This window comes from Cynocephalus volans, chromosome 3, assembly GCF_027409185.1.
Source record: "Cynocephalus volans isolate mCynVol1 chromosome 3, mCynVol1.pri, whole genome shotgun sequence".
Taxonomy (NCBI): domain Eukaryota; kingdom Metazoa; phylum Chordata; class Mammalia; order Dermoptera; family Cynocephalidae; genus Cynocephalus; species Cynocephalus volans.
In genome coordinates, this window is record NC_084462.1 from 36,355,737 (window position 1) to 36,372,014 (window position 16,278).

General features: G+C 44.4%; 1 protein-coding gene across 1 annotated transcript in view; it reads right to left on the reverse strand.

Moving 5' to 3' along the window:
• The window catches only part of GABRA5 (gamma-aminobutyric acid type A receptor subunit alpha5), a 99,456-nt gene that overhangs the window by 69,677 nt on the left and 13,501 nt on the right, over nt 1-16,278 (reverse strand). Inside the window, exons 3-4 of the mRNA XM_063089994.1 lie at nt 16,077-16,144; nt 15,746-15,966 (exon numbers count right to left, since the gene is read on the reverse strand). Coding sequence (XP_062946064.1) covers nt 15,746-15,966; nt 16,077-16,144 — 289 coding nt within the window. The remainder of the gene's footprint in view (nt 1-15,745; nt 15,967-16,076; nt 16,145-16,278) is intronic.

Sequence of the window (16,278 nt, forward strand, 5' to 3'; positions counted from 1 at the left end):
GTGGCTGCGGCGACAGGCTTTAGCATCCCTCCTAGAGAGAGGGAAAGGTACGCCCTGGTGACCAGAGAATACAGGAAAACAGGTTTTTCAACCACGAACGAGAAAAGCAAGAGACCCAGATGGGGGAGACCTGAGGGCAAGCCCCGCTGGGCAGGAGGACCCCGACGCTGTGCTGCACACACCTGCGCCGGCAGCACTGCTCTCCTCGGCTCTGCTCTGCCCCGACCTCGCCACGTCCTCACCCGCAAACGCGAGCAGTCGCAGCCACAACGCAGACTTTGCAGGAGAAAAGGGGACGGCATTGCCCAGCCCGTGAGGGCGGTCAGGAACGGCTCTGGTCCTTGCCCTAAAACTCCCCGAAGGCCCAAACCAAAAGCAGTTAGCCTGAACACGGAGCCTCGGAACTGGCCCGGCCCACTTTCCGGGTCTTGCTTCCCGAGCCCTCGTGCCTGCGCGTTGTGTGCCTCACACCCGTGCCTGTGCACCACGCCCCCCGGGGCCCCGAGCTGAAAAGCTCCGTGGCTCCGCCATCCCCCAGCTGCCAGATTCGGCTGAGGCTCCTGCTGGGGGCACCCCGCCCTGGCCCACAGTGGACAGCCCCAGCCCTGGTCACATGCCCCAGTGTGCCACCTCCACCCTGCGATGGAGCTGGAGCACCGGTGGGCGGTGGCGCACTCCAGGCGCACTTTCTCGGTGTAACTGCTGATGGGGCGGGCGGAGCTCACAGGGAAGGTGGTGCAGAGGGAAGCAGGTGCCGCTGCAATCACCGCGGGACTGAGACTCTCTCGGCAGCCTGGCCCAGCGCACCGCCGCCTCCCTCCCTCTCCAGTGCACAGAGCTCCAGCCTGGAGAACAAGGCCCGCCCTCGACCCGCAACTCACACTCACGCACCGCACACTCACCACTCACTGCACACACTTATACCACACACTGCATACTCACCACACACCGCACAACACACAATGCACACAAGGCACACTCACCACACACACTGACCACACACCACACGCACTGCACTCACCACACAACACACACTCGCACCACACACACAACACACACACTGCACACACACCACACCCACACCAGTCACCACAAACACACACACACCACACCCACACCACAGTCACAACACACACACACTGCACACACACACCACGCACACACATACACACCACACTCACACATGCCCACTCACAAACACACATACACACCACACACACACACACACACACACTCATACACACACCCACACACAGCTCTTCCTCTAGCAGTGACGTCCTCAATGTCCTCAATAACGATACATTCACAAGCTTAATCACGGCACCAAGGAAACAGCAGGGAGGTGGGAGAGGGCTGTCCTCCAGAAGCACTTGCAGTTTTCGGTTACTCAAGTGGGGCAGATCCTAACCCGTGTGCCACGGGGGTGACAGAGCACACTGCGTGCAGCTGAGCTCACGAGGGCGGACGCTGTCCAAGCCCTGCCAAGAAAAGCTCTCCTCGGCCATCCCCAAGCTCCCCAAGCGTGGCACCAGGGAAAGGGTTTAGCAGTGCGCCCTTTGTCTGAGAGTCAAGAATGAAACGCCTAGTTTGACTGTGTCTTGTCTGTGTTATAGACATCTTCATTCAGCAGTCTCAGAGACTGCACAAGTGCAACCTATTTAACATGGAATTCAACATTTCTCTAATACTCAAGAAAGCTCTGGCGACTTTCAAACATTCCATTCATTGATTCATTCATTCCTGCAAGTCACTGTCTCAGGGAACAGCACAATGTTTGCAAGACAGACCTGGGAACCATTTTCAACACCCCCCATCCATCACCCCCTCTCAAATCTGTCAACACGACCTGTCAGTTCTCCTCCAAAGAGTCATGGGCTCTGTCCATTCCTTCCTATTTGCACAGTTTGCCTTCTGCAGGGCCTTCACCTCCTGCCCCAACACAGCATCACCCCCCTGTCCTCTTGATTCCACTTGGATTTCCAATGGTGCTCTGTGCGGTGACATCACTGCCCATCCCTCTGCTGTCCAAGATGAAGCCGCTCTTCCTATCTGGCTACTGACCCGGGGGAACTGAATTATTAATTTTCATTAACTTTCATTTTAAAGTGCCACAGATGTCTAGTGGCCACTGCATCAGATAGCACAGGCTACAGGAAAAAAAGACAAAACAAAAATCTCAAGACTCCAGGCCACTTGGGAAACATTTTAGGCGCAGACTCTGCCACGTCTTCCATCTCCATAAGCATAAGGCAAACGCCTCATTAAGTTCAGGGTAAATACAGAAATGCATACTGCATTAGCCACATGATTATGGGAATGACTCCTCTGAATTTTATCCAACCCAATGTACTTGGCTGACGGCTCATCTCAAGCTCAAAGCATGCATGGAGAGTAAGCCCGAGATGGGATGATCACTGTCCGCCTGTTAAAGAAAGAACCTCATTCTTAGCTGAAATTAAGAGGGCTGGTTATTCACTTTTCTCCATGTGAAGGGAGGGGAGGATTTTCCAGCAGCCTTCTGAGGCTGACTCAGGCTCTGGTGTCCAGTGCCGTGGTGGTAGGTGTAGCTGGGGAGGGCTTGGTGCTAAGGACAGGTTTCCTGGCTCTGAGCAACCTCGAGCGGGTTGCAAATCTTCCACGGGAACACTCTCCAGATACAGCACACTGCCCGAAAGTGTCTCAGTGAAACCAGGGCTTCCGCGGTGCACCTGAGCCCTGGACTACTTTCCCCAGTGTGAGTGGGCATGGCGCCACCTAGCGGGCATCAATGTGCAGCCCTGTTGATATGATGTTAAAGACAGGCAGGTGGGTTTGGGCACTTGGGCTTTTGTCAATGGATTAACTCCTATGTGTTCACCCTCACCCGCTTCATTTGCCTCATCTATGAACAGGGATAATGATGGCACCAAATTCTTAGGAGGTTTGTGTAGATTAAATGAATTTATATTTCTGAAGCACCTGGTACGTAACAAAGGCCCCATATATTTTTACAAATTAATTAGCAGCCCAGCTTAAGGAGTTCTTTCCATTCAGAGGGAACCGAGCAGCTGGACCTTTCCCTTGTGAGGCTGGGGCTGGGGGCCTGGAGCCAAGACCCCAGCCAGCAGCTGCCTGGGACTTTCCACCCCCACCTCTGAGGAGAGGTCACCAGAGATTCCTGGAAAACTTGTGGAAGATGTGGCCGTTAGCATGCAGGTGGTGCTTTCCAAGAAGCACCGCTTGGGCAGAGTGTCCAGGGCTCCCGCCAGGCAAGAGTACCCCAGGAGCCTGGTTTCTCTCTCACGAGGACTGACGGAGTTCACAGAATTTCTGAGGTCAGAAGCTGAGAAAGCAGAAATGTGCTGGGGATGTCCCTTTGCCAAGGATGACCTCATCCTTTGTCAGATGGAGCCTGACAATCCCAAAGTCTGACTGACCAGATTGTGCAGACGGCAGTGGCTAAAATAACAGCCTTCACACCAGACCCAGAATACTTCTAGTCGTTTTTCCAAACCAAATATGAAAGAAATATGTTTTAAAATGTCCTTATTTGTATCCTGCAAGTACAAACTTTCCACTAGACATAACGAATCGTTATAAAATTGGCAGAAACCCAAGCACTGAGCATATCTGTGGCAGACAACTTGTGTTTCCCTTCTCATGCCTAAACTAAGGTGTGCATGGAGAGATGGTCTTGTTTAAGAGAAGGCGTCTCCTCATCCCGTCACTCTCCATTCCTTCACAAGCACATATTCAGTGACCCGATTGCCGGGTGCTGGACTACATGGAGGATATGCAACTGCACATGATATGTTTGGTCGTGCACGTGTCACACATGATCAAAAAATGGTCCCTCTCTAAAGATATTGAGTGTGGGCAAGGGACTTCACCTGCGAAAATCACGTGCAGCATGCTACACGCTCTGACCAGGATCAAGTCTGGCACTCCAGGTCAGAGAGTCGAGCCCAGTGACACAAGCTGGCAGGCAGCAGGAGCCTTCAGGGAGATGTCTGGAAGTTCTGGCCTCAGTGGCACAGCACGAGGGAGGGTGTGCAGGCCCACAAGCTGGGCGCAGCAGCCTTGGGAAGAGCAGCATGTGCAAACCAGGCCCTGTGTCCTCACCTTGGGAACAAAGCTCATTCTGAAGGGCGTCAGAAACAAGTGAGTTCTGTGAGACATCTCCCAAAGAGAGAGAGAACAGAGCAGTGTCACTAGAAACCCTAAGATGAGTAACTCATGCATGGTTTTTTATAGACGGGCTGCCAACTGCATCTCATGTAGCAAAACTGCCGATGGCTTCACTTCCATGTTCATGTCCAAGTGTTCCGAGGAAGGCCGAGAGACCACCTCTGCTCCACTTCTGGGGAGAGTGAAACTGGTGCTGTTTTTCTAGAGAGCAAGTTGAAAATTTGTATCAAGAGACATCTTTTGCCCAATTCCTGGAATTTATCCAATTTATACTAGGGGCCTTCAAAAGGTTTACGGAAAGATTTGTATTATCTTTTAATGCAATTTTTTCACAACCTTTCAAAGTACCCTTGTATTTATGTGCTTGCATCACAATGCTGTTGATCACAGAGGGAAAAAATGGAAATAAAACGAATTTCTGACAGAGGCTGTAGGAAGACAGGATATCCACATGATGGAATGTGATGTATCACTAAGTTTCAGAACAACATTTAATGACATGAGAAAATGTTTTCAATAGATATTAAATTATAAAGCTACTTACAAAACAGATGTCAGAGAATGAGACCACTCAAAAATGACAGAAGACTATGTTTGTATATGCTCAGATATGCACATATGCATGCATGTGTGCGCACACACAGACACATTCATGTGATACACACTGAAACATTAACACTAATTCTCTTCAGTCTTGATGTTATCATAGCCATAAGCGATACTTTGTGATTTTCCATGTGTTAAAAATTCTTAAATCATATTTTGATTCTTGTCATTATGAAATAAGTAAACAAATACCTTAAAAATGGCAAGATTCAGTCAATATATGTGTTGGTGTCATAAAATAAATTTTTAACTAGAAACTGGAGTATATATGTGTAGATAAAAATGTCTGTACATGTATACCACCTCGGTGTCTAATTAAAAACCTCTATGTATATGTGCATATTTCCTTCAAATATATTATCCACAAATCAAGCATGTACATACATAATTTCTTTCAAGTTAGTTACTATTATAACTCAAGGATGCGACCAGCCACTCACTTAGCAAAAGCGTGACCATGCTGCCACCCAGAGGCCATCTGAGGGAATATGCACACTTACTACCAGTTTTCAAAATAAGAAAACAGTCTCAGGCCCTGCAGCTATACTGAGTCAGGAAAAAAGAAAAAACAGAAAAGAAGACAAAAACTCTAAGAGATTAAAGTAAAGGGACTCATGACTGCTAAATGATAGGACTTGAATATAAGTCAGTCCAACCCCAAAGTCCATGCTCTTTTCACTATACCACATTTCCTCAATTCAAAGCAGCGTTTTCCACTCATCATGAAACTCTAAATGTGATGTAAACCATCATAAAAACATGCGTTCCTCAAAATAAAACAAGCACAGAAAACATATTGCATAAAGAGGCACCGTAAAGGGGCCTTCACTGCATGCCTCCGTCTGGTGTGATTCTACTCAGTGCCGAGCACTCCATTTTCCATGGTAACGCTGTCAGCATTCTAGAATGTTTGCCAGATCCTTCTACCACACAGGCAGAGGCAAGTGATCTCGGGTTTCCTGAAACGGGCAGAACTGTGTGGTGCTAGCAGAGCCTGTCATCTAGGAAGCCCTTCCCTGCCCGATGTGACTTCCTACATACGAGACCAACAGGGACTTGCTCTCCCGTAGGGGCCCAAAGACCAGGGAAATATTCCCTAAGGTGACCCTCACAGGGTGTTCTCACAAGAGATTGTACGCTCAGAGGGTGTGGAAGATAGGCAGATGAAAGGTATCCATTGTCTCCCAACACTCTTACTTATAAAGCAAAATATACGATTTGGCATTTTCCACGAGAGGTGCGGCCACCCTGCACTGCAGGCTTGTCTGGAGGGAATCAGAACCCACTGCTATGCCAAGACAACCAAAAGCTTTCCCAGAAAAAATGAGCAGCAAGGCTGGCCTGGAGGACAGTTATCCTGCTAGACCCTAAAGCCAGCGTCTGGGTTCAGCACCCTCTGCCTCTCAGTCCAGCAAAGGCAGGCCTGGCCGTGAAGACTGCTCCATCGAAGATCCCTTACAAGTGGGACGGCCACCTGGCTTCATGTGTGAAGCACAGCTCTGGGGATGGTTCTGTCAATGGATCGCTCTGTTTGCTGAAAGACTGTCCTCAAAGAAACTGTTCAGCACGTTATAAGCATCCTCTTTTTGAGGGTCCAATGGGAAATGTTTGTCACTATCTTTGGGCTTATTCTGAACAGCTGGTAAATTTTGCCTTCAGACCTTGTACCAGATGACCCACTGGTGGTAGAAAGTTCTTCGGAAGCAACATCACAGATGAGCTCCAGGTGAGTGCCGAGGGCTCTTTGACAGACGTTTTGGGAGTGAGTGGCACTGCTGGCCTCCTGTTCCTCAGCTTCTTCTGCATCACCTATGTAAACATTCCATTTTGCTTAACTGTGTTTATCTTTAACTAATAATTTAAAGGATTGTGTAGCATAGAGAGAATTTTACATAAAAAATTCCAAACAAGTGCAGAACTTCTGTGGAGTAACTTTTTAGAAGACAGTAACTATACTTTTTCAAACATTTCTAGATGTTCATCTTAAGTTAAAAGGGTCTCATGTGAACTCTAGTTTGTTCTACACCTTTATGTTTCATCTTTTCAATTAGGTCTAGAGTCTGAAAAAAATTTTAACATACAATTTTATTTGATTGTGGAAAGATGGCAGAGGAGAGGTGCCCAGGTCACGTTCCTCCCACAGAGGAAGACCAGAGCATGCCCAATGCTACTGCCACTGCAGTCACCAGCACCATTCTCTGGTACTGGGAACATCTCCTACTCTCCTGCAGAGAGGTTTATCTGGCTCTCCACCACTGCCACTGGCAGTGTGGCCTCTGCTGCCACCGCTGCTGAAGCTATTGGTAGCCAAGCACATCTCAAGGGCACCCACCTATGCAGCTGCCACATCAGGCACCCCAGCCATGTGTGGATCCCCCAACACAGCCACTGCTCCAGGTACTCCACCCACCACACCAGGCACCTGGCCACACACAGGACCCCTCACTACTGCCCACTTGACCGCAATGACACAAGGAGGCTCATGAATAGAGACACTGGAAAGAGAAACCCTGCTCAGAGTCACCCACTCAGTCTGAGGAGCATCAGTGTATCACAGTGCAACCATCAGCATCATGGGATGATAGCCAGGGTGCCAGCAAGCCCAGCCAAGGTCACCCACCCTATGCAAAGAGCTACAGGGAACCCAGACACTTTTTCCAAGAACTTGAGAGCTTGCCTAGGTCTTCAACAACCCAACACAGTGTCATTAACTTCAGCAAGAAATCACTAAGTTCCCCAGAGCTTAGACCACAGAGGCAGTCACATGCATCTCCAATATTGCATATAGCTGAAGGACCCACATGGAGACTACACTACTGCATCTACCTGGAACCAATACTAAAACACCCTATTTAATGGTCAATATAAAATACATCTGTGTTAGGGAGTCTCTTTCCTCAAAAGCCCACTCTAGTGTGATAGAAAAAGCAACTGCTCCACCAGATGACCAAACATCAACACAGGGATACTAGAAATATGAAAAAAAAAAATCAAGAAAATATGACACCACCAAAAGAATATAATAATTCTCAAGTACCAAACCCTATATAGCAGGAAAACCTTGAAATGACTGAAAAGGAATTCTGAGCAACAATCTTAAGGAAACTTAATGAGATAAAAGAAGATTTGGGAGACACAACAAAATGAGTAAAACTATCCATGATATGAAGGAGGAAATCTACAAAGAGATAGATAATTTACCAAAGAATACAGCAGAACTCAGGAACTGAAGGATTTATTCAATGAAATAAAAAACACAATCCAGAGCTTGAGTAGCAGGCTACAGTAAGCAGAAGAAAGAATTTCTGCGCTTGAGGACAGTCTTTTCAAAATAACTGAGGTAAGACAAGAAAAAAAAAGAAAAAAGATTCAAAAAATGAAGAAAATCTACGAGAGCTAGATGACAACCTTAAGCACACAAACATCAAAATCATGGTTGTTTTGGAAGGGGAGGAGAAAGGAAAAGGCAATGAAAACCAATTCAATGAAGTAATAGTGGAAAATTTCCCAGGTATAGGGAGAGACACAGACTTTCAGATCCAGAAGGCTCAAATGTCCCCAAACAGATTCAATTCCAAAATGTCCTCTCTGATGCACATTATAGCCAAACTGGCAAAACTCAAAGATAGAGAATTTCAAAAACAGCAAGAGAAAAGTATCAAGTCACTTATAAGGGAGTCCCCATCAGACTAACAGCAGACTTCTTAAAAAACTCTACAGGCCAGAAGAGAATGGGATGATGTACTAGAAATACTAAAAGCAAAAAAATGCAGCCAAGAGTACGACACCCAGCAAAGCTATCCGTCAGAAATGAGGGAGAAATAATGTATTTCCCCAAGAAACAAGAACTGCAGGAGTTCACCTCTATACGACTAGCCCTACAAGAAATCTTTAAATGAGTCCTGCACCTGGAATCCAAAAGACAATAATCACTAACCTTGAATACACAAAAAAGAACAAAACCCACTGGGAGAACAAAAACACTAATGAGAAAGAGAAAGAAACTAACTTATCATCTTACAATAACAACAAACATTGAAAGCAAACAATAAAAGAAGAAAGGAACAAAAGATATTTAACACACCCAAACAAAAACTGATAAAATGCCAGGAGTAAGACAATATTTTTCAATAACAACTCTAAATGTAAATGGATTAAATTGCCCACTCATGAAACACAGACTGATTGATTGGATTAAAAAGATAGACCCAACTATATGCTGTCTACAAGAGATTCACCTCACCTGTAAAGACACACAGAGGCTAATAGTGAAGGGGTGGAAAAAAGATATACCATATGGAAGTGAAACACAAGCAGGAGTAGCTATTTTTATTTCAGAAACAATAGACTTTAAACGAAAAACCATAAACAGAGCTAAAGAAGACCATTACATAAGAAAAAGGGATCTATTCACTAAGAAGACATAACAAATATATATGCACCTAACATCAGATATATAAAACAAATAGTATTAGACCAGAAAACAGAGCTAGACCCCTGTACAATAACAGTTGGGGACCTGAACACCACACTCTCAGCATTAGACAGATCATGTAGGCATCAAATCAATACAGAAACACAAGATCTAAACCACACTTTAGATCAATTGGACCTGGCAGATATCTACAGAAAATTTTATTCAACAACCCCAGAATATAGATTCTTCTCATCAGCACTTGGAATATTCTCCAGGATAGACCACATGTTGAGTCACAAATCAAGTCTCAGCAAATTTAAACAAACTGATATCATTTCAACTGTTTTCAGATCACAACGGATTAAACCAGAAATCAGTAACAAGTGAAACTCTGGAAATTATACTAATACATGGAAACTAAACAATATGTTCCTGAATGACCTATGGTCAAAGAAGAAATTAAACAGGAAATCAAAAAATTTATTGAAACTAATGGCAATAAAGACACAACATACCAAAATCTATGAGATACTGTAAAAGCAAACTAAGACAAAACATTATTGCAATAAATGCTTACATCAAAAGAATGGAAAGACTTCTAATAAACAAAAGAATGGAAAGACTTCAAATAAATAAAATTATACCTCAAATGACTAGAAAAAGAAGGACAATCTGACCCTAAAGTTAGTAGATGGAAAGAAATAACTAAGACCAGAGCAGAACTAATGAAATCAAGACCAATAATATGATACAAAAGATCAATGAAACAAAAAGTTGGTTTTTTGAGAAGATAAACAAAATAGACAAACCATTAGCCAGAATGACTAAAAAGAGAGAAGACCCAAATAACAAAAATCAGAAATGAAAAAGGAGACATCACAACTGATACCACAGAAATATAAAGAATCATCAGAGACTATTATGAACAACTATATGCCAACAAATTCCAAAACCTGGAGGAAATGGACAAATCTCTGGACAAATACAACTACCAAGACTGAATCAAGAAGAAATACATATCTGAACAGACCAATAACAAGCAGTGAGATTAAAGCAGTAATCAGAAGTCTTCTAGTGATGAAAAGCCCAGGACTGGATGGCTTTACTGATGAATTCTACCAACCTTTAAAGAGGAATTGAAACAAATTCTTTTCGAACTATTCAAAAAACTTGAAATGGATGCCATCCTCTCAAATTCATTCTATGAGGCCAGCATCATCTTGGTACCAAAATCAGACAAAGACACAACAACAAAAAAGAAAACTACAGGCTAATATGTCTGATGAACATAGATGCAAAAATCCTCAACAAAATAATTAGCAACCATAACACATCAAAAAAATTATAAGGCTGGCCCCGTTGCTCACTCAAGAGAGTGCAGCGCTGGTAGCGCCGAGGCCGCAGGTTCGGATCTTATATAGGGATGGCCGACTCGCTCACTGGCTAAGTGTGGTACAGACAACACCGTGCCAAGGGTTGCAATCCCCTTACCAGTCAAAAAAAAAATTATATACCATGATCAATTGGGATTCATCACAATGATGCAAGGATGGTTCAACATATGCAAATTAATAAATGTAATACACCACAATGACAAAATAAAGGACAAAAACCATATGATTAACTCAATAGATGCAGAAAAAGCATTTGACAAAATTTAACATCCCTTCATGATAAAGACTCTCGGTAAATTAGGTAGAAAGAAAGTATCTCAACTCAATAAAAGGCATATACAACAAACCCACTGCCAATATCATCCTGAATGGAAAAAAGCTGAAAGGTTTTCCCTTAAGAACAGGAACAAGACAAGGATTTCCACTTCACCACCCCTATGTAACATAGTTTTGGAAGTACTAGCCAGAGCAATCAGGCAAGAGAAAGAAATAAATGAAGGACATCCAGACTGGAAAAGATGAAGTCAAACTGTCCCTGTTTGCAGATGATATGATCCTGTATACAGAAAAAGTTAAAGACTCTACAAAAAAACTCATAGAGCTGACAAATGATTTCAGTAAAGTTGCAGAATACAAAATCAACTCACAAAAATCAGTAGTGTTTTTATACTCCAATAATGAACTAGCAGGAAAAGAAATTAAGAAAGCAAGCTCATTTATAATAGCCACAAAAAAAAAAACACCAAGGGATCAATTTAACCAAGGATGTGAAAGATCTCTACAACAAGAACTACAAATCACTGCTGAAAGAAATTAAAGAGAATACAAAAAGGTGGAAAGACATTCCATGCCCTTTGATTGGAAGAATTAACATTGTGAAAATGTCCATACTACCTAAAGCAATCTACAGATTCCATGAAATCCCCATCAAAATACCAATGGCATTCTTCACAGAAAAAGAAAAACAATTCTAACATTCATATGTAACAAAAAATGACCCCAAATAGTCAAAGCAATCCTGAACTAAAAAAAAAAAAAGCCAGAGGCATAACACTACCTGACTTCAAACTATACTACAAAGCTACAGTAACCAAAATGGCAAGGTGCTGGCATAAAATCAACACTTGGACCAATGCAACAGAACAGAGGACCCAGAAATCAACCCACATGTTTATATCCAACTGATCTTCAACAAAGGTACCAAGAACATACAGTGGGGAAAAAACAGCCCCTTCAATAAATGGTGCTGGGAAAACTGGACATCTATATCTAGAAGAATGAAACTAGATCCAAACCTTTCACCATATACCAAAATCAACTCAAAATTGATTAAAGACTTAAATATAATACCCCAAACTATAAAACTCCTAAAAGAAAACATAGGAGACACACTTCAGGAAGTAGTATTAGGCAAAGACTTTATGAACAAGACCCTCAATACACAGGAAACAAAAGAGAAAAAAATGGGATTATATCAAACTAAAAAGTTTCTGCACAGCCAAAAAAGAAAAAAACCCCAAAACAAAAACAAACAAACAAAGAGACATGATTAACAGAGCAAAAAGACAACCTACAGAATGGGAGAAAATATTTGCAAACTATGAATCCAACAAGGGATTAATATCCAGAATATACAAAGAACTCAAACAATTTAACAGATAAAATAAACAAGTAACCTGATTTAAAAATGGGCAAAGCATCTGAATAGGCATTTCTCAAAGGAAGATATACAAATGGCCAACAGACACAGGAACGAATACTCAACATTACAAAGCATCAGGGAAATGCAAATCAAAACCACATTGAGATATTATCTAACCCCAGTTAGGCTGGCTATTATCAAAAAGACAGAGAACAACAAATGCTGGTGAGGATGAGGAGAAAGGGGACCCCTCCTACACTGCTGGTGGGACTGTAAATTAGTACAACCATTATGGAAAACAGTATGGAGGTTCTTCAAACAACCACAGATACAACTGCCTTATGATCCTGTAATTGCTGGATGTATACCCAAAGGCATGGAAATCATCATGCTGAACGGATCCCTACACTCCCATGTATATTACAGCTCTATTTACAATGGACAAGAGTTGGAACCAACCTAAATGTCCATTGACAGACAACTGGATAGGAAAATGTGGTGTGTGTGTGTGCGTGTGTGTGTGTACACACACACACACGCACACACACAATAGAAAACTACCCTGCCATATAGAAGAATGAAATTCTGCCATTTGCAGCAACATGGACAAACTTTCAGAAAATTATGTTAAGTGAAATAAGCCAGACACAGAAGGAGAAATACCATATGTCCTCACTCATAAGCGGGAACTAAAAAACAAATAAATATAAAAAGAAAGATACAACAATCACAATAATTCACTGAACTTTCAAAAGAATAGAACAGAACTGAAATTACCAGAGGTGGGAAAGTGGGAGGGGCTAGTGAGAAATTGGTCACAAGAATGATTACATTTTCTGATGATTAAAATACTAATTATCCTGATTTGGTCATCATATATTGTATATAGGTATTAATATTAAACATTGTACCCCACCATTATGTATAATCAATTGTTTCAATAATAAATAAATAAATTTTAAAGAAGGAAAAAAGATACAATTTTATTTGAAAAATTTGCTGATATTTTATATTTTTCCTATTTTGGGTATCACAAGTAATATCATGATAGTCAATTTTGTGCATGAACTTTAGCTCATATTCCTAGTTATTTTCACAGGAGACTACACAGAATTACCGTGGAATTACCAAAGCATACCATTGGCTTTACAAGGCCCGACAGGCATAGCCCAGTGCTGAGACAACAACTGTGCCACTGAAGTTCTCCGTGACGGGAGGCCATGCTGGAACGACCTCACAGTGACAAGTATTTCCACAGTAAACTGTATTGCCATTTCACCATCTCTGCTAAATCAATTGGTAAAATGGTACTGCCTTATAACTATAGCTCTATCAGATTAAAATTCATAACACTTTGAAGTGGAAATATTCCCAATTTCCAAATGTTGTTTGTGACTGAAAAAGTAAACTCATTATCAGCTTTGCAACTCATTAGCAGACTTCCTCTGCACAGGCCACCTCTAATTCCTGCTGACATCTTGCTCTGGGTCTCACTTCTCACTGCTTCCTTCTGGGCACGACACACTGACAAGGGAAGTAAGGAGGCCATTCTATGTCCCTCCAATCCTCAAATGCAGTAGACAAAACAAGGACATTGATGAGACTCGAGCTCAAATTCCTGTTACCCCTCGCCAGCCGTGTGGTCCTCAGGTGATGACCAAACTCCTCTGAGACTGCATCTCTCTCTGCCTCAATGATCACAGTGTCACCTGGCTGGCAGGGCTGCTTGGAGACTGAAGGATTCTGTGATTGTGAGTTGCATGGTTTACAGTACTCGGTAAGACTCTCTCTCCTGCCTCTTCCCCTGCTGAACAACAGGCCCACTCTCCACCCCATTCAGGCAAGAATGCACTAGATGAGAATATCCCATTGTCTTCTAGAGTTAAAACTGCATGTTCCCTGATACATCTTTTAGGATTAGGACCTAACTGCAGTCTCTCAGTGATGAAAATGAAGGAAAATAATCCGAAGGGGATGGGAAATTTTTATTCCATGAGCAGAACACAGTCACCCCCACAATCACCGCATCCAATCATTCACCCTAACCCCATGTAGACCCCTCAGCATCTCCGGGAGCCCAGACTCTGTGTCCACACCTGTGCTCTGCTCACAGGGCGGAGTTGCACTGGACTTTGGTCCACACCCTACCTTTTCCCCAGGATGACACCCAAGACTTATTTTCAACCCCTGAAATATTTCTCAACTTTTCAACATCCTTCTCTGCATGGAGAAGGCGTTGTCCAGCGACATTGACGTCCACAACTCATGTCTCCGTCCACGGGCAAAACAAGTTAAAGACCAACACAAGAAAAAAGCAAAGCATGAGGAATGCAACAGAAAGCCAGGAGGTGCATTACAGGCTCGCTCATCAGCGCTGCTTACTGGGTTGTCAGAAGAAAAATCAAGTCTTGTCAAATAGGTTTGGAACACTGGGTGTCAAGGTTTCTTCAGAACACGTGAGGAAAGGCAGCCCTAAAGACGGCAGTATCATATTGTTTTTCACTGTGACTACTTCCTTTAAATATAAAGTGTGTTGTGAAACGCTGTCGCAAGATAGAAAAATTTCAACAATGCCTACGGAACGCATGTGCTTTTTTAAAAAAAACTTGGCTGTAGTGCTTTTTGTTAATTCAAAAAAAAATTTTTTTTTCTGACGGTTAGTTAGACTCACCATGGAAACTTAGAAAAGATATAAGCAGTCTTTCTCACTGCTCAATTTATTGATTTATAGAGATACTAAAATTTAGCCTCAGCATCGGGATGTTAACAAAGCGTATCAAAAACGGGCCTTAAACTCAAACTTCACAGGGTGCACAGTGCAACGAAAAGGGATTCTCCTCAGATTTTTCAAGAAAATCTTTGTGAAAGAAATTTGCCCTATCTTCCATTATCTGGGACACTATTCCATAGGCGCTCTTGAGCTTGAACCAAATAAACAATTATAAATAACGAACGGCGTGTACCTACAGCAGCCCGGGACAGGAACTTACTTGAGCATTAGTATAGGCAGGTCACAAGGTGAAAAATACCCAACACGCGCGCACACGCGACGTGATTCCCAAAGCTTTGGACCCAGACAGGCGGTGGTGTCTGTGCTGCTACACTGCCCCGCCAACCTCCTGCGTCCCCGTCCGTCCGGCGCTCTACCCCCCCGCCCCGCCCCCTGTGCCCCTGCCCCGCGCGTGCTACTCCCGCCCCAGCCCCCTGCGTCCCCGTCCCTCGTGCTAACCCCCCGCCCCTCCTTGCCTCCCCGCCCCCCTGGGCCCACGCCCCACACGCGCGCGCTACTCTCGCCCCGCCCCCCTACTCCCGCCCCGCCCCCCCGAGCCCCCCCCCCGTCCCTCGCGCTAACCCCCGCCCCACCTTGCCTCCCCGCCCCCCTGCGCCCACGCCCCGCGCGCGCTACTCCCACCCCTCCCCCCTACTCCCGCCCCGCCCCCCTGCGCCCCCGTCCCTCTCGCTATCCCCCGCCCCGCCTTGCCTCCCCGCACCCCAGTCCCGGGCCGCGCGCGCGCTCACCGCATGGTGTAGAGCAGCGTGCCGTCGTCCTCCAGCCGCAGCAGCTTGTTGGGCGTAGTCATGTTGTGCGCGATGGACTTTTTCCCGTTGTGAAAGAACGTGTCTGGGGTCCAGATTTTGCTGGCGAGAAGGTTGTTGAGAGGGAGGCGCTGCATCGGCCCCTTGAACCGAAGCCTTTCGTCTTTCCAGCTTTGTCGGAAAAACACATCTATGGTATATTCCTAATGCAAAGGAGGGCAACCAGGGCACGTTTGAGGGGAAGAGGTCCTTAGCAGAGTTCTCTCAGTGTTTAGTTAGAATTATCTGAGTGGGGGCGTGCCCTGGGACCTACCATTTCTGTGTCGGACACCGGGCCGAAGCTGGTGACATAGATGTCCGTCCTCACCTGAGTGATTCGCTCTGAAACACAGACAGAGGTTCCTCTGCTCGCCCCGACTCACCTGTGCAGTCCATCAACCATACTGATGTTCTTAGTCTATTAACCAATTTCACTCTTGGCAACTAGGGGGCTCTTATTGATGTGTTTGATAAAT